Source organism: Wyeomyia smithii, chromosome 3 (genome assembly GCF_029784165.1).
Source record: "Wyeomyia smithii strain HCP4-BCI-WySm-NY-G18 chromosome 3, ASM2978416v1, whole genome shotgun sequence".
NCBI classification, from domain to species: domain Eukaryota; kingdom Metazoa; phylum Arthropoda; class Insecta; order Diptera; family Culicidae; genus Wyeomyia; species Wyeomyia smithii.
The window spans coordinates 155,481,245-155,505,760 of NC_073696.1; the positions used below are offsets into that span (position 1 = coordinate 155,481,245).

Below are 24,516 nucleotides of genomic sequence, written 5' to 3' on the forward strand. Positions count from 1 at the left end.
GAAAGAAGATTTTTAACGTGAAAAAGCAATGAGATGAAAAAAAATGCAATTAAAGCAAATCATTTAAGCTACTTAATAAAACTGAAGAAAGTCATTTGAAGAAGTTTTTGATAAAAAAAAGGCAATAATGGCAACAATGGGCCACAAGATAAGTTAAACTGATATTTTAACGCGGAAAGAAAAGCCTAATACAGATAAATGAATTGATATGTGTCGAAATGATTCTTAATGTAAAACAAAAATAACCATCGAATACCAAAGTTAGAGAATGTATGATGAAAAAAAAAAAGTTAAGCAATGCACATTTGAAATGTTATGTTTGTAAAATCGTATAAAACAAATGATGTACGTCTTAGTAGGGGGAAAAAACCGAATTATGTCATCCGAACAAGAAGAGAAATACGGGCCTAGATTGTAAGTAGAAGCCTAGGGTAGAATATAGAAAATAGAATGTAAGAAGCCCGTACGCGAGTGAACAGTAGTTTTAAACAGCAAGTGGAAAAAGTAACGAAACCAAAAAAGAATTGATAAAATAATGGCAAAAAAATAATGCACCACTTGCTAAGTAGGGCAACTAGCATCTAAGAATTGACAACGAGACGAGTTCCTGATCATCGAAGACGACCGAGGTGATTACAACGGATGTCGAGATGGGGCATACCATGATGCCCAGTACAGCGCGAAAAGGAAAGCAGACGGTTGCGAGGGGAGTTGAACGGCGGGTGTCTATGGTCGAGATGGAGGTAAAGCCAAACGATATTACCAAGAGGAGACGAGCAGTATCCAGTTTTTGACCCCTGAAGAGGCCAGATGTGTAACAGAACTCAATCAAAGCGGCTCATGGTCGAACCTGAATCGAGACTTCAGCGCGAAGACGAATACATCAAACTATGCAAAGAAGGGAGTAATAATTTGCTCCAAATATATATTACTCATAGAGAGTTATTGACTTCTACAAATAAGGATTCGAGGTCAAAGCCAAACAAGTAAAATGACGCTATAAAATTTTGCTCGTGTTTAATCAACTATGTTCTTTCCGCACTACGATTTGATAGTGTGCGCACATATGTTAGCGGGTAATTATACACCCCGCGCAGGCGGTTAAAGATGCTAAACCAAGTGACTGCATTATGCAACAGAGCCGGTGGCAATCGCAAATCATTTCGCCACACGGCGCGTAACAATACTATAAGCAAAAAAAAAAAAAATACAGCCGATCTATGTCAAAGGGACACGGCTAACCCAACATTTAGGTTCAACAACAAACTCTGAACAATCGTAAAACAGCCAGATGAACTGCAGCCTTCATTGAAGTGCAATTATAACCATTGAACTATTGGAAATAACCCGATGAAGCCTTAGGGATGAGTTCGCGAGGATGACACCACAACCAACCGATGAGAACCTCTACTGCCAGACGCACCCTCTCGTTTCAAACCCCCTGTAACCCGTCGCTTGAATACGACAGCCAAGCGGCGGATATCTACAAGGCGCAGCGCACCAGGCGAGCGAACATTTGTCAATTTGTTGTGAAGAAAATCCATGTCTGGAAACGTTAATTTATGTAGAAATGATATGTAGCACCATTGTAATCAATTGAATTTTACGTGCAAAGGAAAGAAGGAATATCATGAAAACGAATATGTATATAATAGCATAAAAACGCGAAAAATAATTGTTATGAAAAACACACCTATCGGCCGTCAGAACGGACCATGTGACCATTATCTCTTCTAGATAATGGCCAACTAGGCGGGGTGGCAGATGTGACGTCACACTCGCGCAGAAAATACCTTATGTTCCGTCACGCAGAGTTTTGTCATACGGTACATTTTTAGCTTAGTCCGAAAGACAGTAAGCCTTCTGTTGAATGAAATGAAAACAGGTAGAGTGTAAAAGCGGGACAAGGCCGTCTGCCGTTGTCCACCAAATACAAGACCATTTGTGAAGAAAACAGGAAAAATCTTGAAGAAAGACCGCCAACGGTCCTGCTATGCAAGCGTTGGCGAAAACACTTTGCCTTCCGCGATGAATAGTCACTAAGCCACCGAGGCATTGAATAAACAAAAATAAAGAACTCGACAAACGGTAGCGTCGCTCAGCGTCGCCCATGCTCACGCGCGGGTTCTTAGCGCTCACGCTAGCGCACGTGTTTTGGAGCACATGTTATAGCGCTCTCAAGTAGTTAATTGTATGTACTAAAAGTTAAGCACGAGAAAGAGACAGGCCAAGACATGCCATAGGCCAGTATAGAACAGCTAGGTATGTGGTGACCGGATCGAAGGGGAAAAGTCTCTCTCTCTGAGTTACCGGTAGGGTATATTTAAGTAGTGATGTACGAAAAATAAAGTCAGTTAATCCACCGTTATATTGTGTATTAATTCCGCGCCAAAGGCGCGTACAGGGATATCTAGTAGAAGAATTCCCTGGTAGGTTATAACCTACACACGTAGAACGGGTTATCATTATGGAATTTCGAAATGGTATCTGGTAAACACCGGTAGGTTCGGATGATTGAAAGCAAAATCCTACGAATTGAGACCTAAACACGACTATGCACAATATAAGCTCGAAACTTTTGAGTCCACTTCAACCAGGAGGAACAGTTGATTTGAGACAAGCAAATCAAACTACAAACGTAATTTCACGCACAACACTGGTTTAAGACGCGAGTAGCTTGTAGAATAAACCTTTACATTCCTTTGCAGCTCTTAGACAATTCGTTCGTAACTATTCTGCACTGTTCACTTCGATGAGAAATTTGTAAACATTGCCTGGCATGAAACTTCTATGATGGAAAAGTTAACAAATGCCTTACAAACCGAACTGTCCAAATATTCTGTAAATGAGAAGCAAGCTTTCTAAAGTATGTTGCAATACAACAATAGATAATTTATACATTTAAAGCTAAAAAATTGACTTAAGTGACCATTTTGTCGTAAAATAGTGACTTTAGTGACTTTTTGGCGTAAATAGTGACTTTTTAGTGACTAGGCTAAAAATAGTGACAAAGTCACTAAAAAGTGACTCGCTACTAGCCCTGGAAACATCATTATCTCAGAAACTACAAACCCGATTTTAATAAGACTGGTGTCTAATGAACGGGCTATCTCCAGAACTTTCAATTTATAAATTTCATAATGATTCTGCATATGGTTCAAAAGTTTTGTGAGGAAATGTTTTCCAGAGGCTGTTTAAACTCACTCGTTTTTCTCAGAGATGGCTGGGCCGATTTCCACAAAATTGATCTCGGACGAAAGGTCTGGTTGTCCCATAGGTTGCTATAAAATTTCATTGTAATCGGTTGGTAACTTTGTCCGTTATTTATAAAAATGTGAAATCACATTACAAAAGCAAAGCTAAAACCAAAGCCTGCCGAAACTCACTTACTTTTCTCAGAGATGGTTGGACCGATTTTCACGAAATCAGTTGCCAACGAAAGGTCTAGTGGCCTTATAACACGCTTTTGAATTTCACTGTAATCGGATTTTTAGCTTAGGTACCGTGTTTCAAATTGTGAAGATCACGAAACTTCATTATCTTAGAAACTACACAACCAATTTAAACAAAACTGGTGTCAAATGAACGGGCTGTCTTGAAAACCCTTAATTAATTATTAAACATGTGGTTCAAAAGTTTTTAAAATGAATGTGTTCCGAAGGCTTTGAAACTCACTCATTTCTAGCTGATAGCTGAATCAATCAGTGTCGTTACCCCACAAGACCCTATTGAATTTTATTGTAATTGGGCTATAACTTTATGCATAAAAAAGAAAATCACCTTGTGAAAAGGAACATATTCCAAAGACTGCTTAAGCTCACTAATTTTTTTCAGAATGGTTGGACCGATTTTAACAAAATTAGTCTCTACATAATTTTTTCTTCATATCTATATAACATCAATATTTTAGAACCCAAAGAGTGGATATACCTTCATTGGATTGAATTTGCCAATTTAAGGATGTTTCCCAGAAACCGGAAGCTGCAAATTCGGTTTCAAAGTGAAGTCTAGAGTTCATCCTGGCTTCCGAGCACTATCCCGTTTCCTGAAAAACATTGGATGATGTTTGTCCCTTTTAGGTTGTCTCCATAAATCGGAAGCTACTATTTAGAAATTTGAAATGGCGTCCTGAGTTGATTTCTGGCCTCTGGGTATAACGCTTCCGCAATGCTGATAATGGATATTTGGTCACTTTAAGCTGTTTTCCAGAAACTAAAAGTCGGCATCTTCACCATCGAAAGACCCAAATTAGGCAGAATTTGGTCATTTTAGGATGTATTCCGGTAACCAGGAGTAGTCATCTGAATTTTTCGCGTGATGCTTTTGAAACATATATATTTCATGGTAATTGCATGTATATGTATTATCATATGCTCATATGTGCGTAAATGTTATATTTGAAATGTTCGGTATAGTTGTGCTATTAGCTACCAGAAATTCGTTATTTGAAGTGGAAAATGAATCCAGCAGAAATTTTCAAGGTGTCTTTTTTGCTCGTGTAAATCTATTTTACAAATAATAAGTTCGAATGAGAAAGGCTTCGTCTCACCGCTAGGTGGATTAATTTGGGTTTTATAGAAGCTATAGAGTTAACACAACATGTTCATGTAATTAGTTTTTGCCATAATATTTCCTGCTAAAAGTTACAGAACGTTTGTACCAAAAATGACCAACTAGCCCCGCTCTACCCTACTGGGGGTTAAATTTTTTTGGTTTCCAAAAGATTGCAGATTAATAGTATTGTTGTAGCAAAATACGTGCCGAGGTCACTATTGTCACACACTGCACATCACTCGGAGGCACTTTATAATTCGACTGTATCGGCCGACGACTAGTACCCGAATGAATACATACAGTTACAGTTAGCGGTATAACAATTAAAAATAATAAATTACTTAGATAAAAGTTGGAAAAAAAATCACAGGAGGGTTGTGTGCAAAGCCACGACCGCAAGGTTAAAGTAGAATACTTTTACAAGAAAGATAACCCGGCTGCTTGCGTGTCAGTCATTTTTCTAGTAAATAAACGAACGTAAATTTTTCGAACGTTGTAGAATGATATAACTGGAAAAATAGGTGTGACTTAATTATTTCCAGTTATACCATTCTACAACGTTGGAAAAATTTTATTTCGTATGTCGTAATACTAATGTACGGAAAATACATCTCATTCATTCTGGCCCCGCCTTTTATATCAGCTCTTACAGATTTTCTCAGTTTCATAACACGGATGTACAAACACGATTTCTTGTGGACATTCTGTCGAGCCGGAACGATAGAGCTCTCATTAAGGCAACAAAATAACATGTATTGTGTCGTGTTGTGCGGCTTGGAAGAAAAAAATGTTCCCGTCCCCGTGTCGCATGGAAGCAGATTGTTGCGTGTTTGATATTGCCGATGGTAGACATGAGTATGAAGGTCGAAATTCTGCTGTGATGTCAAGCTACAACCGTTTTCTTCAAGACGTTACATCCTTGTTAATGAATTTTCTAAACAAACTCAGCATCGTGAGGAGGACGTGCCGAGCTTTTCTGTTCGAAATCGGACTTGTTTCGTATATACCGCTTGTTAAGCACAGTATCAACAAATTGTAATAAACATCACACTGCTGTGCATTTGCAGCAGCATCAAACCTCAGTTGCAGTTTATTAATAACCAGTCATTATGCTCTTCCAAATACATTTAGTAGCCTTGAAAAAGGCCGATTGCTGCAATTGCAATTTTCATTCAATTATTGCATAAATGCTTCATGGTCAGATATACCCGCTGCAACTGCTACGCTATCCGTAGCCATGCCACAGTTGTGGCCGCTTTACGCTGCCATTGGTATCCGCTGCCCCTGCATCAGCTGACCCAGCTGCTATCGATACTGAGATCCGCTGCAACTAGTGCTCTATCCATTGCTATGCCACAGCTGTGGCCGCTATCCGCTATCGCTGGTATCCACTGCACTGCTAAGGCGACATCCATAAATTACGTAACGCGAAAACCCGATTTTTGGACCCCCACCCCCTCATATGTAACGAAACGTAACGCCAAAATCTATCCCACCATAAAAATTACGTAATACTGCAGAAGGATTTCCTTGATAAAAATGCTCGTTTTTGGAGAGTTTCTCCTGGGATTTTTCATTACGCAACACTGAACTTACCTCCCCCCAGCCCTGTGTAATAAATCGTAACGCTCAGAATACCCCCTCCCCCCTATGAGCGGCTTCGGTTGAAACAGGCTCTTATATAGGCCAAATAGCATATTTTGAATTGCATTCGGCTCGCCGAATAGTAAGTTTATTATTCGGCCGAATATGCCAAATAAGCCGAATAGTGGCCAATGATTATCAGAAAATAATATAAAAGTATAGTGCAAAGTTTTATGAACGGGGGTAAACAAAAACTGAAGATGTAACTTGGGCTTAGAAAGGAATATGGTGCTTATTACAGGAGTCACTTCACGGTGAAATCAGAGTGAAGTGAACAAAATCCTATTACCGGACTCACGTAAGTGAGAAAAACGTCGCATAATATAATGAGTGTCATATCAGTGAAGTGAGAACGAAAAAAGCGACGTTTCGCGGGGAATTATTTCACGACCGTTTTGAACGGCGAAATGATTCCACGAAGATGCCATAAGTCTTAATGTTGATTGATTTGTGATTTAATGGTAAATATTGGATTAATTCTTCAGTAACGAAGCGAATCAGAATTTGATCCGTGCCTTAAAGCGGCCAAATTTTCATTTTTTTGCCCGATGGAAATAATGCAAACTCCTGAAGGAAATTTTCGATACCGAAAAAAACATTTTTTTGCTGCCGAATGTCTTAGAAATGCAGAACACGTCAAGATCTGGTGTTATTAAAAAAAAAGGGGAAAAAACGACTTTCTGGGACATAGGCATTTTTGAGCTGGGAAACAAACTCATTTCACTTGTCCTATTCTCAATTTCACTTCACTGTCAATCTCACTCCACGGAGGTGATTTTTGTCACCTAACTTGAGGTGGAATCGGGAATAGGTCTCAAAAAGTGAAGTGAGCGTGAGAGTGAAATATATTTCACCGTGAAGTGACTCCCGTAATAAGCACCTATATCTCATTAAAACGGAACACGAACCGCAATCTCCACACAATATTTCATGTCTTGTCTGCATGAGGTATATTTTTTCTGAGCCAAGGTCACATCCTCAGTTCTCGTTCATTTCTCGCATTTTGTTTTAAAATGTAGTTGTAACACAAACTTTTAAATTGTGTTAACCATAATCCTCAAAAACATTATTTTTAAACGACAACTCAAATAAGAACAAAAGTAGGTGCGCCACGGATTAGCGTGCCTTATTCCATAGACGCAAAATTAATTATTTCTTATGCAATAGTTCGGACAATTTTCAATCGTTTTCGTACATGAACAATTGGAAAGCGACAGAAACAACTTAAACTTCAAATAATACCCATTTGGTTATTTTGTTATCATACGATCAACGTTGTGTTCAGCCGAATATACGGCCGAATATTCGTCTCACCGAATAATGGAAAAAAGGTTATTCTATATTCGGCTGAAGGCCGAATAGTGCTATTCGGTGCATCTCTATTGCAAGGTATATGATTCTGTCGACCGTGCTTGGGAAGCAATCATATAACGACCAATCAGAGGTCCGATTTTCTGTTTTGACGATGCCTGACTATTTTCAATAGTACAATAGTTTGAATAATAAAATAACAATTATCTTCATTTGGGAAGAATCTTAGAAGATTTCCCAATCTATTGCTGCAAGAACGAAGGAAATCCATCGAATACTAACCGATTTATTAGCATTTAAAATTGGACATATTTTTCACTTTTTTCGGTTTTAGATTATCATTTCACATCCCTATGTAGCCGAACTTCCTGAGAGAAGTATTCTACTTCAAAAATCATAATGTATTAGTAATGTCATGAATGTCGTTTTACAAATTTTTGAAAAAGTTGCACGTTTTAATTTTTACCCTTTACAAGATTATTATTATAAATCCTACATTTATTTTCTAAAATTTTAGAAACTTACACTATGAAGTACAACATCAGGGGAGTTATTCCTAGATGCACCCCCTGAAGAATGTGGAGTATATCGTAGCGTGTAGTTCAAGAATCCACCGTAAGAAGTTAGTTTATTGCCAAGAAATCTAAAATTGAAAGAAAGTATAATTAATATTCTATTTTTTGTAAATAAATTACTTTTCAGGTAATCTCCAGTAAAATGTGTCGTCACTGGTCCCGAAGTTGCGATATACTATTCCACGACTGGAGGTTTGAAGATCAGTGGCGATTATTGCTGGATTTGTATAATCAGAGACGAGAGAAAATCCTGATCCTGATTGACCATCGTTGAAAACTGCTTGCAAAGTGTCTCTCATTAGGCTAGTGCTAGTGCATACTCTCGATACACCCATGCAAAAACACTCAACACAACCATTTTCGTGCATGAAGAAATGCTCAGATTGACATCGATCACAGTAGTTTCCGGTAATTCCTGTTTTGCAAAGACATTTACCATCTTGAAGCACTTGTTTGGTGCCTTTGGAATTGCAGTTAGAAGCAGGAGGCAACTCGCAACTGCCAGTGTTTGAATCACCTATGTAGCCTGGAGCACATAGCTGGCATCTGTCACCCGTATATCCTTCATCACAATTGCAAACTACAACGTTATAGCTGTTCAAGAAACATGTTCTTGCTCTTGATTTATTATTTGAAGTAGAGCATGGACAAGGTTGACATGGGATTCCACGGTTAGGATCGCCATAATAACCTGGGTGGCAGTCTTGTAATTTAGTGGTACACCGCCCTAACCACGGACCAGTACTTTGCCGGACGTAGTCAATATCACAATTTTCACACGATAAACCCTTATACCCAGGTGGGCATCTACACTCCTCGACAAGTGTTGCGGAACCCAAACCAAAATCGTTACTTGCAGCGGAATCCATTGTAATACCGAGTAGTTCTATGTTACGTTCCATCCCATCTACATACAACATTTTTAATAAAATACTTTCGACACTAGTCAGTGTCATCATTACATCTTCTCGTGTAGCTAAAGAATTGTCTAGTTTGCGCCAAACTCCCGGCAGAAAGTGAGCATATACAGCATTTCTTTCATTTGGATAAAAAGGAGTGCTTTGGTAATACATTAGAACCATGTTGTGTCCCTATTTACGGGATATAAAAGTAGTATTACTTAAATAAATTTTATGACAATTTGAAACACTTTACCTTTACTATTACATCTGGCGATTTATTAGGCAGGCCGATTCCATCGTATTCAATCTGATATCGAATTGTTCCACCGTAAGATTTGAGTTGATTTCCTTTATATTCTGCTGGTAGAGAGTAGTATGGAATTTGTCGCCCGGGAATAATATTCGCCAATCTTAGCTGCACACCGTGCCTTGTTACTACTAAATCGTGATTAATGAATTCACTTTCTTTAATCTGCCGTTGACCAATCCACGGGCCTTCTACCCCCACAATAGTGAGAGAAGTGACCGGAGGTTGTAGCTGCAGGGATGTGAAAAAAGAAACAAAATAATATATTATTATTATTGATCGGTGCTTAGTAAAATCCCGTGGTAAATGTGTTGAGATGCTTCAAATGTGGAGGATTTGGACACTAGAGCAAGGATTGTGAAAATTGTGATACGTGTTCTAAGAAGAATGTGAAGGAATTTGACTTCTTGTATATGAATTAGGGTTTGCAATCCCGGGAACGATTTCCCGGGAACTACCTTTTCCCGGGACTCCCGGATCCCGGGAATAGAAATATTGATTTCCGGGATTCCCGAGCTCCTCGAAAAATTTTCCATACAATATTGCAATAAAACCAGTAGTGTAGCTACGGGGGTGCGGTTGGTGCGGTCCGCACCAGGCCCACCACTCAAGGGGGGCCCAAAGTCTTGCGAACACCGAACCGGTCAGCATGCTCATCTAAACTCAACCTCATGTATTTGTGCTCGCCACTCTGCTCTTCCAAGTAACAATTTAAGTCGTATTGCATTCTTCTAGCGGTTTTCATGACCAATTTCGCAAAACTGCTGTTAAAACTAGAAATACTATCAGAACCTTCTGATAACCGCTGTAAGTTTGCTTTACAGCCAGGTGGCCCACCCTTGCCAAGCTTATTGAAGCAATTATAAGAATGGCAATAAAACTGCTTCAAAACCACATGGAAAGAGTACCGCATACTATAAGCAGCTGGCAATAATAAGTTTGGTTGCATTATTGCGCTCTGCTACTTGCCACAATAAGTCCAATTGTACTTTTCATTGCTTGACAGCAACCGTAATAAGTTGATTTGTTGTGCCGTTCCTGCACACACACCAGAACATCACGTCACTTTTTTTTAATAAGGAAATATCTCGTCGCGGGAGAAATGTTTCACCTGTGTTGGTTATCATCGTGCAATCGATTTCATTTGATGGTGATATTGTAAAAAGATAAGAAATAAAAAGGGGTTTCTGGTAGGTTTTGTAGCTCTCAAGCAAATGCGCATGAAAATTTGTCGTGCATTTTGAGAACATAGGCGCTTAAAATTTCTGCGCCATCAAAATAGAACGGGCTTACAAAAATGATCTCATTGTTAGCAAAAATGAATTGGATTGTTTTAGCTCAGGTTTTCAGAAAAAAAATCTAGCCGTGTTCTTCAATACAGAGATAGATCAAAATCAACTTTGGATGTTCAATTTACTTGTTAGTCAGACGACGATTCGATTTTCGTTTCAAGATCATTAAAAATTTCAAAAGATCAATATGGCGCGGTTGGTAAATAGTTGGTATCAATCGTAACTGCAATAAGCCTAGTTCAATGATATATATGTTGTAAGGTGCGGCTAAGGTTGGATGTCTGTATTATTAGAGAAAAATATGGTAAATCCCTGGGACCTAGACAACTTTATTTTTATGAAAAATCTGACATCACACCGACGATAATGAGGAATCAACGAGCTTTGATATAAATAGAGAGGTGCACGAAAAATGCAACGATACATACTTAGTTTAATTGAATATTGAATATATTTCGAAATTTATCAATAGCGTCTTGCCCCTACCTTATTTTTAAGGACGCATAATTTAACGACATAGGAAATTATTTTCAACTGAAACAAGACAAACTGGCGATAGAATTTAAAAAATACTACCGAACAGTACTAAGTTTGTCCTGTTACTTTATTAGATTTTTGGAGTTCTACGTCATCAATGTTCACAAATGCGCTGCAAGATGCTCAAAAGCATTTTACACTCATCTTACGGAGACTGCGACAGAATTCTGCATCACACAACACCGAATAAGCCGGTTTTGTCTCACCTGTATGTATATCATTGCCAGCATATATTTGTTTACAAGTTTGACAGGTTAATACTGGGCATTTATTACGATTTTATGAGATATTTTTTATAGCCAACTAGGAGTTTTTTAGATTTTGAATGATCGCAATAAAACTGGTTTCTATGTTATTTGACAGTAAGCTGGAGTGGTTTTATGGGGCAATAGATAGTAATAATAAAACCAATAATAAAGCAAAATCGCATTGACTCTTGCCGGTTTTATTGTAAGTTTTATTTATTGCTGTGACAAAACCGTTAGAAAACCAAGTAGCTATAGAATTGTTACTTGGGTTGTGATTCCACACGGACAGAGTAAACATGATACTAGGGTGGGGTTTATTTTCAAAAATGTTTCCGAGACCTGGCGGCGCAAAAGATCTAAAGGTCATATTTGATACAAAAGCAATTTTTCAACAAAACATATACCTATATAGGCAAACATTGTGATTTTGTGACCCTTTGGGCGTAAATTTTGTCCGTTTTGCGTTATATCTAACCGCTCTTGAGATATTCGTAATTTCAGTGTACGCACCCTTGTAATCTCGGGGTATGCGATTATGAGGAAATGCAGAAGGTGCCTGTATAAGTGAACACGCCCGGTCCTCGAATATATTCTTACAACAGGCATCATTGTTCCTCCGTTTGTTGGAAAAAATGCTTTCGTTTCAGGCTCTCTGCATCACCTCCTTTGCCTGGAAAAACAGGTCCTGCAAACATTGTTGAAAATGAGCTCCACTCTTATATACTGGAGTGTGCTAAGAAGTTAATGGCACATTAATTTTTGACCAATAAGCGAGAAGAAATTGAGGAATGTGATCTAAAGTATGAAGAAGAAAAGTGTACTGAACTAGAAATTGGCCCAAAACCATAAAAACGTTTTCGTCGAAAAAAGAGAATGCCAGGTGAAGAGGAAAGGAAATTGCCACAAGTTCTCAACAGATTAATGAACTCTATAACTATTTGAGGTCAACGATGAGTAACTTGAGATTAACAAACCCTGTCATTTTATCAATCGAACGTGAAATCACTGATTCCATTGATTTTAAATCTGAAACTTCTGATTTTGCCAATCAAAAAGCACGGAAAGTGAGTATCTAAATCAACCTATTTTTTGATTTTGCGGAAAACGGAATAAATAAGTAGAAAAATCTTTTTTTTTTGTTTGTCTCAATTCCTTTTATGAAAAAAAAACTGCCCAGTCATTTTCATGGGGGGCCCCCATTTTTGTTACCGCACTAGGCCCACCAAACCACAGCTACGCCACTGAATAAAACTAAATATCGTATCAGAACACGAAACTTACGTCGTAGAAGTGTAAAGCAGCTTCAAAGTGTGCATTATATGAAGCAAATATTTGCTTGAAATGACGATCAATATTTGCTTGCGTGTAATATCAAATTATTTGCTTAAATTTTTTTGACAAAAGTATATGCTGTCTTATTCAGTAAACGAACAATTAAGAAATATTTTCTTCGTCTAATGGCATTTTTTGCTAATGAGTTTACTACTAAGCGGATAGTTGCTTGATTTTTACTTTGTTTATTGACAAAAAATTTTGAAGCCTGTAAATTGATAAAAAAAAATTGAAACCCGTAAATCAATGCGACCAGAAATAAATAAATTAATAAAACTCAGTCAGTGTAACTTGGGTCGTTGCCGCGATTTCACATAAATTACGTAGGCATTCAAATGCTCTAAATCCTGCCTGCCAAACACTCAGCTTTATCTTCAACAAACTAAAAGTATTGGACTCTTCAGTTATTAACGAAATGCAGCAAGAGCTGGAATCGGTGATTCAGAAGTATTCTTAAAATCAGACACCAGCGGTGATTCAGCGATCTTAAGCAAAGTTTTACAGATGGGAATTACATTATTTGGGCTTAACGAAAAATTGTCAGCGGATCTGAGGCGATTGTTCGACGGCATAAAAACCCTGAAACCTACTCTTCTGCTAACATTTGCTACAAAAATCGATCATGAATTTCTGGAGTGAACTTGAATAAGTTTTGTTTTTTAATCCGTTTTTCATGCGAATTGATAATGAAATTGTAAACGATTGTTTGATACGTTTTGCCTTTCTCCTAGAAAGGTAAAGCAATCACTGCAAAAACTAAAGGTATAAAAGTGCTCAAAAGGGCCGAATGTCGTATATCACTCGACTCAGTTCGACGATCTGAGCATTTTCTGTATGTGTGTGTGTGTGTGTGTGTGTGTGTGTGTATGTGTGTGTATGTGTGTGTGTGTATGTGTGTGTGTGTGTGTAACGCTCTCCCAATCTCACTCGATTTTCTCAGAGATGGCTGGACCGATTTCAATAAAATTAATTGCAAATGAAAGGTCTAGTTGCCCCATAAGACCCTATTGAATTTTATTGTAATCGGATTTTTGGTTCAGAGGTTATGTTCAAAAATGTGAAAATCACGAAACATCATTATCTCAGAAACTACTCAATCGATTTGAACAAAATTGGTTTTAATTGAACTGGCTTCCTAAAAAACCCTTAACTTTTGATTTTCATAAAGATTAGACATGTGTTTCAAAAGTTATTAACAGAAACTGGAGAGTGTTTAATCTCACTCATGTTTCTCAAAGATGGCTGAACCGATTTTCACAAAATCAGTGTCATATGAAAGGTCTAGCTGCCTCATAAGACCCTATTGATTTTTTTTTGCAATCGGACTTTTACTTTGCCTGTTATGTTTACAAATGTGAAAACCAGCAATGAAAAGAAACATATTCCGAAGACTACTTAAACTCACTTACTTTTCTTAGAGATGGCTGAACCGGTTTCCACAAAAATTAGTGTCAAAAGAAAGGTCTAGCTGCCTCATAACACCCTATTGAATTTCACTGTAATCGATCTGTAACTTTATCTGTAATGTATCAAAATGAGAAAATCACGAAATTCCATTTTCTCAGAAACTACCCAACCGATTTGAACAATAATAATATCAAATGAACAGGCTAGTTAAAGGTTAGTGTCATAATGATTAGACACGTGGTTCGAAAGTTGTGAAAAGAAACATGTTCCGATGACTTTTAAAATTCACTCGTTTTATAAAAACAACGAAAGTCTATTATCTCAAAGATTACACGACTTATTTGAACATAACTAATTTCATACGAACGGGTTGTCTCTCAAACTCACAAGTAAGAAATGTTATAGCAATTTGATATGTGGTTCAAAAGTTATGAAAAGAAACGAAATTCAAAAACTATTTAAAATTGTAGCTGCATTGATCAAAACATGTGGCCTCAACAAAATTTAAATTTGGTATTGTGCCATTTGTACGTTCCCGGTATTGCTCGTGAACGAAGTGTACGAAATTCAGAGTCATTTCTTGTATTTCGCTATTTCTTCAGCACAAATATTTTACTCCTAATTATTTAAGTTTTTGCCTTTCTCCTAGAAAGGTATAGCAATCACTGCAAAAACTAAAGGTATAAAAGTACTCAAAAGAGCCGAATGCCTCGACTCAGTTCGACGAGTTGAGCATTTTCTGTATGTGTGTGTAACGTTCTCCCAATTTCACTCGATTTTCTCAGAGATGGCTGAACCGATTTCAATGAAATTAATTGCAACTGAAAGGTCTATATGCCCCATAAGACCCCGCTGAAGTTTTTTGTAATCGGATTTTTAGTTTAGAGGTTATGTATCAAAATGTAAAAATAACGAAACATAAATATCTCAGAAACTACACAACCGATTTGAACAAAATTAATTCCAAATAAACGGGCTACCTAAATAGCCCAAAGCTTGTGAATTTTATTAGGATTGAACTTGTGATTCAGAAGTTATGGAAATAAAAGTGTTCTGGAGACTATTTAATCTCACTCATGTTTCTCAGAGATGGCTGAACCCATTTTCATAAAATCAGTGTTATATGGAAGGTTTTGTTGCCCCATATGACCCTATTGATTTTTTTTTTTGCAAACAGATTATTACTTTGCCTGTTATGTTTAAAAATGTGAAATCCAACTTTGAAAAGAAACATATCCCGTAGTATAAACTCACTTACTTTTCTCAGAGATGGTTGAGCCGATTTCCACAAAATTAGTGTCAAATGCAAGGTCTAGCTGCCTTATAACACTTTACTGAATTTTACTGTAATCGGACTGTAACTTCGTCTGTAATGTATCGAAATGTTAAAATCACGAAACTATATTATCTTAGAAACTACACAACCGATTCGAACAATATTGATATCAGATGAACAGGCTAGTTAAAGGTTAACTGATGAATTATGATTCAACACGTGGTTTCAAAGTTTGACTGCCCTATACGTTCTCTTTTCATTTGATTAAAATTGAACTTGCCAGGGCCGGCGTCACATTATTTTCCCAAGTGGGTAGTAAGCAATGGAGGGGGATAATTCCGTGTGGGTAAGTACCCACAGAGACATTTTCCGAGTGGGTACTACTACCCACACTACCCACATGAACCGCCGGCCTTGTAAAGCAACCGTTACGTATTAAATTGTTAAAACAACGAAAGTCTATTATCTCCAGTATTACACGACTTATTTTAACATAACTAGTGTCATACAAACGAGTCATCTCTCAAACTTACAAATAAAAAACCTAAATTAATCCACCTAGCGGTCAGACCCAGCCTTTCTCATTCAATTTTTTATTTGTAAAAATAGCTTTACATGAACGCTTCAATCCAATAAATGGATATTCACTCTCTAGGTTCTAAAATATTGATGTTGTAATCTTTACATATAAAAATGCAGTCAAGTCTGTCTGTCTGTTTGATTCATATAGGCCCGAAAACTACCGAACCAATCGACGTGAAAATTTGTATGTAGGGGTTTTTGGTGCCGATAAAGGTTCCTATGATAGTTTGAGACCTCTCCCTCTTCTGGAAGGGAGGGGTCCCATACAAATGAAACATAAATTTCTGCACAACTCAAGAACAAACCAAGCAAATGAAACCGAATTTGGCATGTGGATGTTTTGAGGGGTAATTAATATGTCCATAATAGTTGGATGAAACACAAATTTGTGCACATCTCGATAACTAATCAACCAAATGGAACAAAATTTGGCAGGTAAATGATTTTAGTGGTAACAATTATGTACATAATGGTTTGAAACCCGACTCCCTCTTCTATAAGGGAGGGATCCCATGAAAATGAAACACAAATTTCGCACAGCTCAAGAACCAATCAAGAAAATACAACCAAATTTGGTATGTGAATGTTTTTAGAGGTAACAAATATGTCCATAATGGTTTGACGCCCCTCCCTCTTCTGGAGGTACATGTTTCTGCACAAATTTCTGCACATCTCGCGAACTAATCAACTAAATGGAACCATATTGGCAGGTGAATGTTTTTAGTGGTAACAAATATGTTCCTTAATCGACCTCAGACAACATTTTGGATTGTAAGATGGCAGCTTCCGGTTTCTGGAAAACAGCCGAAAATGGCCGATTTCCACCCAACATAATAATAGCCGGATCTAGAATAATACACAGGAGCTAAATTCGACCACAGATAGCATTTTAAATTCTAAGATGGCGACTTCCGGTTTCTGAAAACATTAGAAAATGACCAAATACCACCCAATATGAGTTTTTCTTTAACCAGTATGCCGTTCAAAATCCAGAAATTGTCTCCAAATGCCATTATGAAATCCAAAATGGCGACTTCCGGTGTCGGAAAAACAGCGGCAAATGACCAAATACCACCCAATATGGGTATTTCCGGAACCGTAATGATGCACTGGAGCCACAAATCGACTTCAGACAACATTTTGAATTGTAAGATGGCAACTTCCGGTTTCTGGAAAACAGCCTGAAATGGACGATTCCCAATATTGGTATTTCTGGAACCAGAAAGATGCACAGAAGCTAAAAATTGATCAGAGACACAATCTTAAATTTTAAGATGGTGACTTCCGGTGTCTGGCAAACAGCCGGAAATGACCAAATACCATTCAATATGAATGTTTTCGGAAACAGAATTACGCCCAGATGACAGAAATTGATTTCACAGGCAATTTTAAAGTCCAAAATGACGACTTTCGGCTTCTGAAAAACAGTCCAAAGTAACCAAGTATCACCCAATATTAGTTTTTCCTTAACCAGTATCCTAAATACCATTTTGAAATCCAAGATGGCGACTACCGGTTTGTGAAAAACAGCCTAAAATAAACAAATAATATCCAATATGAGTGTCTCTGGAACCAGAATGATGCAAGGAGCAACAGTCGGAAATGACCGAATAATACTCAATATGGATATTTCCGTAAACGTGATGATGCATAGAAACCAAACATTGACCCTGGACACTATTTTGAATTTGAAGACGACCACTTTTAGTTTCTGGAAAACAACCAAAAATACCTCCCAAAATGGGTATTTCCGGTGTCAGATTGATGCCAGAAAGTCTGCTGATAATGACAGAATACCACCCAATATGAATATATTCAGAATTAAGGCGATTTACAGAAGCCAAAAGACGAGGATGTTGTCATTTCGATAAAACCAATCATTTCAAACGATTTGTTATTTGACTTTGATCATATCCTATGACCGATTCGTCGTGCATTTGCAGACTTCAAACAAACCGCAAGGAATCAATGAACTTGGAACGTTCAAATAAATTATGTTGAGTTCATTTAAATTATGTTGAGGCCACATATATAGATCAAAGCAGGTATAGTTTTAAATAGTCTTTGAATTTCTCTTCTTTCCATAACTTTTGAGCCACATATCAAATTGTTATGAAGTTTGTTATTTGTAAGTTTGAGAGATGACTCGTTCGTATGACACTAGTTATGTTCAAATAAGTCATGTAATCTTTGAGATAATAGACTTTCGTTGTTTTATTAACAATTTAATACATAACGGTTGCTTAAGTTCGATTATAATCAAATGAAATGGGAACGTGTAGGGCAGCCAAACTTTAAAACCACGTGTTCAATCATAATTCATCAGTTAACCCTTAACTAGCCCGCTCATCTGATCATAATAATCAAATCGGTTGTGTAGTTTCTGAGATAATGAAGTTTAGTGATTTTCACAAGTCGGCACATTACAAATGAAGTTACAGTTCGATTACAATAAAATTCAATAGGGTCTTCTGAGGCAGCTAGACCATTCATTTGACACTTATTTTGTGGAAATCGGGTCAGCCATCTCTGAGAAAAGTAAGTGAGTCCAAGAAGTCTCTGGAATATGTTCCTTTGCATAGCTGGATTCCACATTTTTAAACATAACAGGCAAAGTAATAGTCCGATTGCAGAACAAATCAATAGGGTCTTATGTGGCAATTAGACCTTCCATTTGACACTGATTTTATGAAAATCGGTACAGCCATCTCTGAGAAACATGAGTGAGATTAAACAGTCTTCAGAACACGTTTCTTTTCATAACTTTTGAACCACAAGTTCAATCTTTATGAAATTCAAAAGTTAAGGGTTTTCTAGGTAGCTCGTTCTTTTGAGACCAATTTTGTCAAAATCGGTTGTGTAGTTTCTGAGATATTGATGTTTCATGATTTTCACATTTTTAAACATAACCTCTAAACTAAAAATCCGATTACAATAAAATTCAATAGGGTCTTATGGGGCAACAAGACCTTTTATTTGCAATTAATTTCATGAGAATCGATCCAGCCATCTCTGAGAAAAGTGAGTGAGAATAAAAATCTGCACATACACACACACCCACACACACACACACACACATATACACACACACACACACATACAGAAAATGCTCAGCTCGTCGAGCTGAGTCAAGTGATATATGCCATTCGGCCCTTTGGAGCACTTTTATACTTTCGGTTTTGCAAGTGATTGCTATACCTTTCTAGGAGAAAGACAAAACTTCATAACAATTTGATATGTGGTTCAAATGTTTTGGAAAGAAAAAATATTCAAAGATTTTTAAAACTATACCTGCTTTGAACAATATATATGGCCTCAAGGTGATTTGAACGTGGTATCGTACGTCAAATTTCATATTTTATACTTCAATTACAACATCAATATTTTAGAACCCAAAGAGTGAATATACCTTTATTGGATCTAGGCATTCATGTAAATCTATTTTTTTATAAATAATAAGTTTGAATGAGAAAGACTGAGTCCGACCGCTAGGTGGATTAATTTAGGTTTATAAATAAACTTTGTTTGAAATCTCATTTTTGCTAAGAATTTTTTTCCATTCCCGGTCCCCGGGAAATGAGATTATTCATTCCCGTTTCCCGGAAAATCCATTCCCGGGAATATTGCAAACCCTAATGTGAAAATACCGGGGCTTACAACAAACTACGTTGCGTTATTTAAAGAAACGTGTTCTAGAGACTGTTTAATCTCACTCATGTTTCTCAGAGATGGCTGGACCGATTTCCACAAAATCAGTGTCATATGAATGGTCTAGTTGTCCCATAAGACCCTATTGATTTTTTTGCAATTCGACTACTACTTTGCTTGTTATGTTTCAAAATGTGAAATCCAGCTATGAAAAGAAACATATTTCGAAGACTACTTGAACTCACTCACTTTTCTCAGAGATGGCTGAACCGATTTCCACAACATTAGTGTCAAACGAAAGGTCTAGCTGCCTCATAACACCCTATTGAATTTCATTGTAATCGGACTGTAACTTTGTCTGTAATGTATCAAAATGTGAAAATTCATTATCTCAGAAACAACACGACCGATTTGAATAATATTGGTATCAAATGAACGGGCTAAGAAAAGGTTAATTAATGAATTTTATAATGATCAGACACGTGGTTCGAAAGTTGTGAAAAGAAACATGTTCCGATGACTTTTCAAATTCATTCGTTTTCCCAAAGATAGCTGGACTAAATCCAAGAGTCATAGTGTCAAATGCAAAGTTTGGCTTCCCAATACTGCCGTACCAATCATAGTAGTTCTACACAAACCTTACTTCGTTCTACACAAACCTTATGCAAACTGGGACAACTATGCTTGGAAGGGCAGTATAGGTTTCCATTTCATTTGATGTATTAAATTATAAAAACAACGAAAGTCTATTATCTCAAAGATTACACGACTGATTTGAACATAACTAGGGTCATACGAACGGATTGTCTCTCAAATTTACAAGTGGCAAATTTCATAGCCATTTGATATGTGGTTCAAAAGTTATGAAAAGAAACGAAGTTCAAATGCAATTATAAAACTGTAGCTGCTTTGATCAAAATGTTTGGCCTCAACAAAATTTAAATTTGATATTGTGCTATTCCCGGTGTTGCTTGTGATTGAAAAGAATGTTATATTTGAAATAGGAGAAAAATCCTACTATAAATTATCGAATCCAAAATGATATCTAATCGAATGAAATATAATCGAGTCCAACCTAAATATGAGTACAGTAGTGACGTTTCGATAGTACCACGATCAAAAAAAATTTCGCGTCATATATTTGAAACATATTTATTTCATGTTACTTGCATGTGTTAATATATGTGTTTGAATGTTATGCTTTAAATGATATAGTTTCATTGTTGGCTACCAAAACTTTGTTTTTGGGATGAAAAATAAGTCCAACAAATATTATCAAGGTGTATTTTTTTCTGAAAATTTAAGTGTTCGTGTGAATCTGTTTTAGCAAATAATAGGTTTGATTGAGAAAGGCTGGGTCTCACCGCTAGGATGATTAATTTGGGTTTTTATCATTGTAATATTGTCAGCGTTTTCTTGAAATATTGGAAAACTGGCTTGAAGAATTTCTTGCTTTCAATAAATTGAACATGTTGGGGATATCAATTTTAACTAACGGGATGATGAAAATTCGAACCATTTGAAGCATTTAGTTGAATATTTCAATTCAAAACAAAGTCATTCCGCGTCGAATACTCGACAGAAACGGACGTGCAAAGTGGTCGTTCCATTACAATCCGGTCCGTGTGTACGAATAGCAAAACACAAGAGTATATAATTCGCGCTCAAGGCCAAACTAGATAGTGAGTTGTGTCGCTACGATTTTGTACCCGGCTCGCTACAGTGGCTGTATTGGTGCAAAAACACAGGCTGCAGGTTTGATCTGTGCACAGTGAATAGATTTTTTTTTCAAAGCCAACAGTTGACAGTTGAGTTGTGTCGCTGTGTAGAGTGATCTCACACCCGGCTCGCTGCTGGTGGTTATTTGGTGCTGCTGGCTGCAACGGCTGCAGCTTCGAATGATCGGACAACCAACCCTGCTGGAAGGAAGAAGTAAAGAAGTACGTGTTCTTGTCGGCGCTAGAGTTCTAGATTTAGCGCGATGGATGTAGATTCCTCGCCTCCCGCGCCACCATCCCCGAACCCCTCTGACCCTCACCCTTCTGTTACCCCCTCCCCTGTTCATTCTTCAGTCCCCCCTCGCCCCAGGCTTTATCCAAAAGGAGCGGGGCGCAGTTCTTTTTTAGTCTACTTTCGGCCAAAAGCAGGATTAAATTCAAAATCGCTTAACATCTTACAAATTGCGAAAGATCTGACGTCACACTACAAGAGTGAGACGGAAATTTGCAAAGTAAGGCCAAAAAAGCTCCGTGTCACAGTCAGGACCTGAAGCAAGCCAATGATATAGCTTGTTCCGAGCTCTTTACACGCGAGTATCGCGTGTATGTACCTGCACGAGACGTGGAGATCGACGGTGTGATAACCAATTCGAGTCTGTCTGGCGAGTGTATCCTGAAAAGCGCAACCGGTTGCTTCAAAAATACCGAAACACAGGCGAAGATTTTGGATTGTAAGCAATTGCGGTCCATGTCTCTCGTCTGGATAAAAAAGTTTACACTCCGTCAGACTCGTTTCGCGTTACGTTTGCCGGATCTGCACTCCCTAGCCACGCCTCGATCGACAGGGTTCGTCTGCCTGTGCGATTGTATGTACCCCGTGTTATGAATCGCACAAACTGCTAGCAGTTAGGCCACACAGCCACCTACTGCTGCAATAAGGCACAATGTAGCAAGTGTGGGGAGACTCATGCGGAAGATTCTTGCAGTGTTAATGCTGGAAAATGTATTCACTGTGGGGAAAATCAGCATGAGCTCTCCACATGCCCGGTGTGAATGCAGCTCAGAGATAAAATCAAGTGGTCACTTAAGGAGCGCTCAAAGCGTTCTTACGCTGAGATGCTGCAGAAGACCGCTACCACTTCTACCATAACATCGAACCCCTTTGATCTGTTGTCCTCTGGTGAAACCGATTCTGACTATTCACCAGCGGTAACATCTTATGCCAATCCTGGGGAGTTTAGAAAGAACCATGCTGTTGCCAAGTGTACAGTCATGAAGTTTCAATGAATATATCTACCTCTTTTTCACATGTACATGATCATCGATTGGTGATCGTGTACATAGCATACATAGACATCGGTGCTCCATGTGTCTCCAGAAGGAGACCTGTAAGACAATTTAGTAAAATAAAATATTCATTCTAACATCAACCGTCAAACGAATCGTTTTACTGCGACACTAAAGTATCACGGTCAAAAGTAAAACAGAACAATTTACATGGCGACCTGTGCCAGTGAAAAACCTCCCTGAATAAAAGAACAAGTGTTTTGTACGTGGAGTGGTTCGTTTTTGTTTTTTGAAGTGCTAACCAGCAGCGAAAGTCACGGTTGACATAGTTGAAGCCGATTGTTTGTTATTAGTGTCACAACCGAGGGCAGAATACGACGCTATGTACGTAGCGATACTCAGTGCAAATTAACGAATTTTAAGTGAAGTGAAAAATGGGCAAGTCCCATTCCAAAGCTGTGACTAACAATGGAGATCCACAGGTAAGCGTCCAAAACACCTTGGATCTCCATACGGATTATCATACGGATCACGAACTAAAGATAACACTGATCCTGTGCCAAGTGGCGGTTCAACTAACGATTACTTTATACCAAATATATAAACGTCACTCTAGGGCGCAAACCATAAAAATTGCCAGATCGGTGGCAAATATCAATCAAGTTTGATTCTCAACTAACATCAGATGAGACTGTGGACATTAACAAGAACCTTGTGATAGATAATGGACAAATATAAAATGAATCAGTGTAGATATTGTGGATTCGAGTCAACCCGTTGTTAACCACAACAGCGTCGATAGCAGCTTCGACCCGCGGCAGCAACAAAGCTGAGCAGAGCAACCCCACAGTAGCGGCAGCACCGGCAGCAGCGTCAACCCACAGCAGCGACACGCTGATCTGCGGCAATTGTCGAGAAATGTTCACGATTTAACGTAAAGTATGTATACATTGATTATTTACTAAGCTGGTGACACGATAGATTGTTTATTATCAATAAATGCGACCTATTGGTAGATTAACAACAATTTTAAGTAATTTTCAAATGGCACCGAATAGATCGTATAGTAAAAAGTTCTTATCAAAAAAAAGAGCAAGCCCAATTAATATTCAACTTCATAAACGATAATTTAGCGATACAACATAAACGATAATATTCAACTTCATAAACGATAATCCTTGCAGCTATAAACGATAGACTTGCTCATGCCAAGGACAGTTTAACTAGTGTTAGGACAATAGGCATCATTTTTTTTATTTTATATAAAATTGAAAAATAAATATAAAAACGTAAAATGGCAAATGCCAGGGTAGACATCAGATTGGGCACCACCCTCGTACAAATGTACGACAGTTCTCCAGAAAATTTAGATGCATTCGTCGATGCAACAATGTTATTCGATGACACAGTCACGAACGACTTCGCCAATGCCACTGCCGCGCAGAAGGAAGCGCCTAATGTAACAGTCTCACGCTTTGTAAAATCACGATTAACGGATTCTGCTCGGCAAGCAATTACTGGAACTAACGACCTCGCAGGTCTGTTGGAAGCAGTAAAGCGAAACTGTGAATCAAAAGTCACGTTAGACCTATGTGGCAACGAAAGTAAAAGCAACGAAACAGGAGAATTCAGCTGAATCCTTCTGTAATACAATCGAAACATTAACAAATCAGCTCAGAGCGTGTTACGTTAAGGAAGAAATTCCCGTAGCAAGAGCTAATACTATGGTCACAAAAGTTGGTGTAAATGCTCTTATCGATGGTGTAAAAAACACCGAAACGAAATCGGGATCGTACACCAAAATTGGCGACGCACTGCAGAAAGTAATCGAAAACGATACTAATGTAAATTCTAAAAACATAAACGCACAAGTATTTGCAGCAAGAAATGTACAAC

At 37.8% G+C, this 24,516-nt stretch overlaps 1 protein-coding gene across 1 annotated transcript in view; it reads right to left on the reverse strand.

The window, feature by feature from the left end:
* Nucleotides 1–24,516, reverse strand: part of LOC129728720 (basement membrane-specific heparan sulfate proteoglycan core protein-like) — a 392,889-nt gene that overhangs the window by 246,977 nt on the left and 121,396 nt on the right. Inside the window, exons 5-7 of the mRNA XM_055687175.1 lie at nt 9,240–9,524; nt 8,205–9,175; nt 8,035–8,152 (exon numbers count right to left, since the gene is read on the reverse strand). Of these exons, the coding sequence (XP_055543150.1) occupies nt 8,035–8,152; nt 8,205–9,175; nt 9,240–9,524 (1,374 nt within the window). The remainder of the gene's footprint in view (nt 1–8,034; nt 8,153–8,204; nt 9,176–9,239; nt 9,525–24,516) is intronic.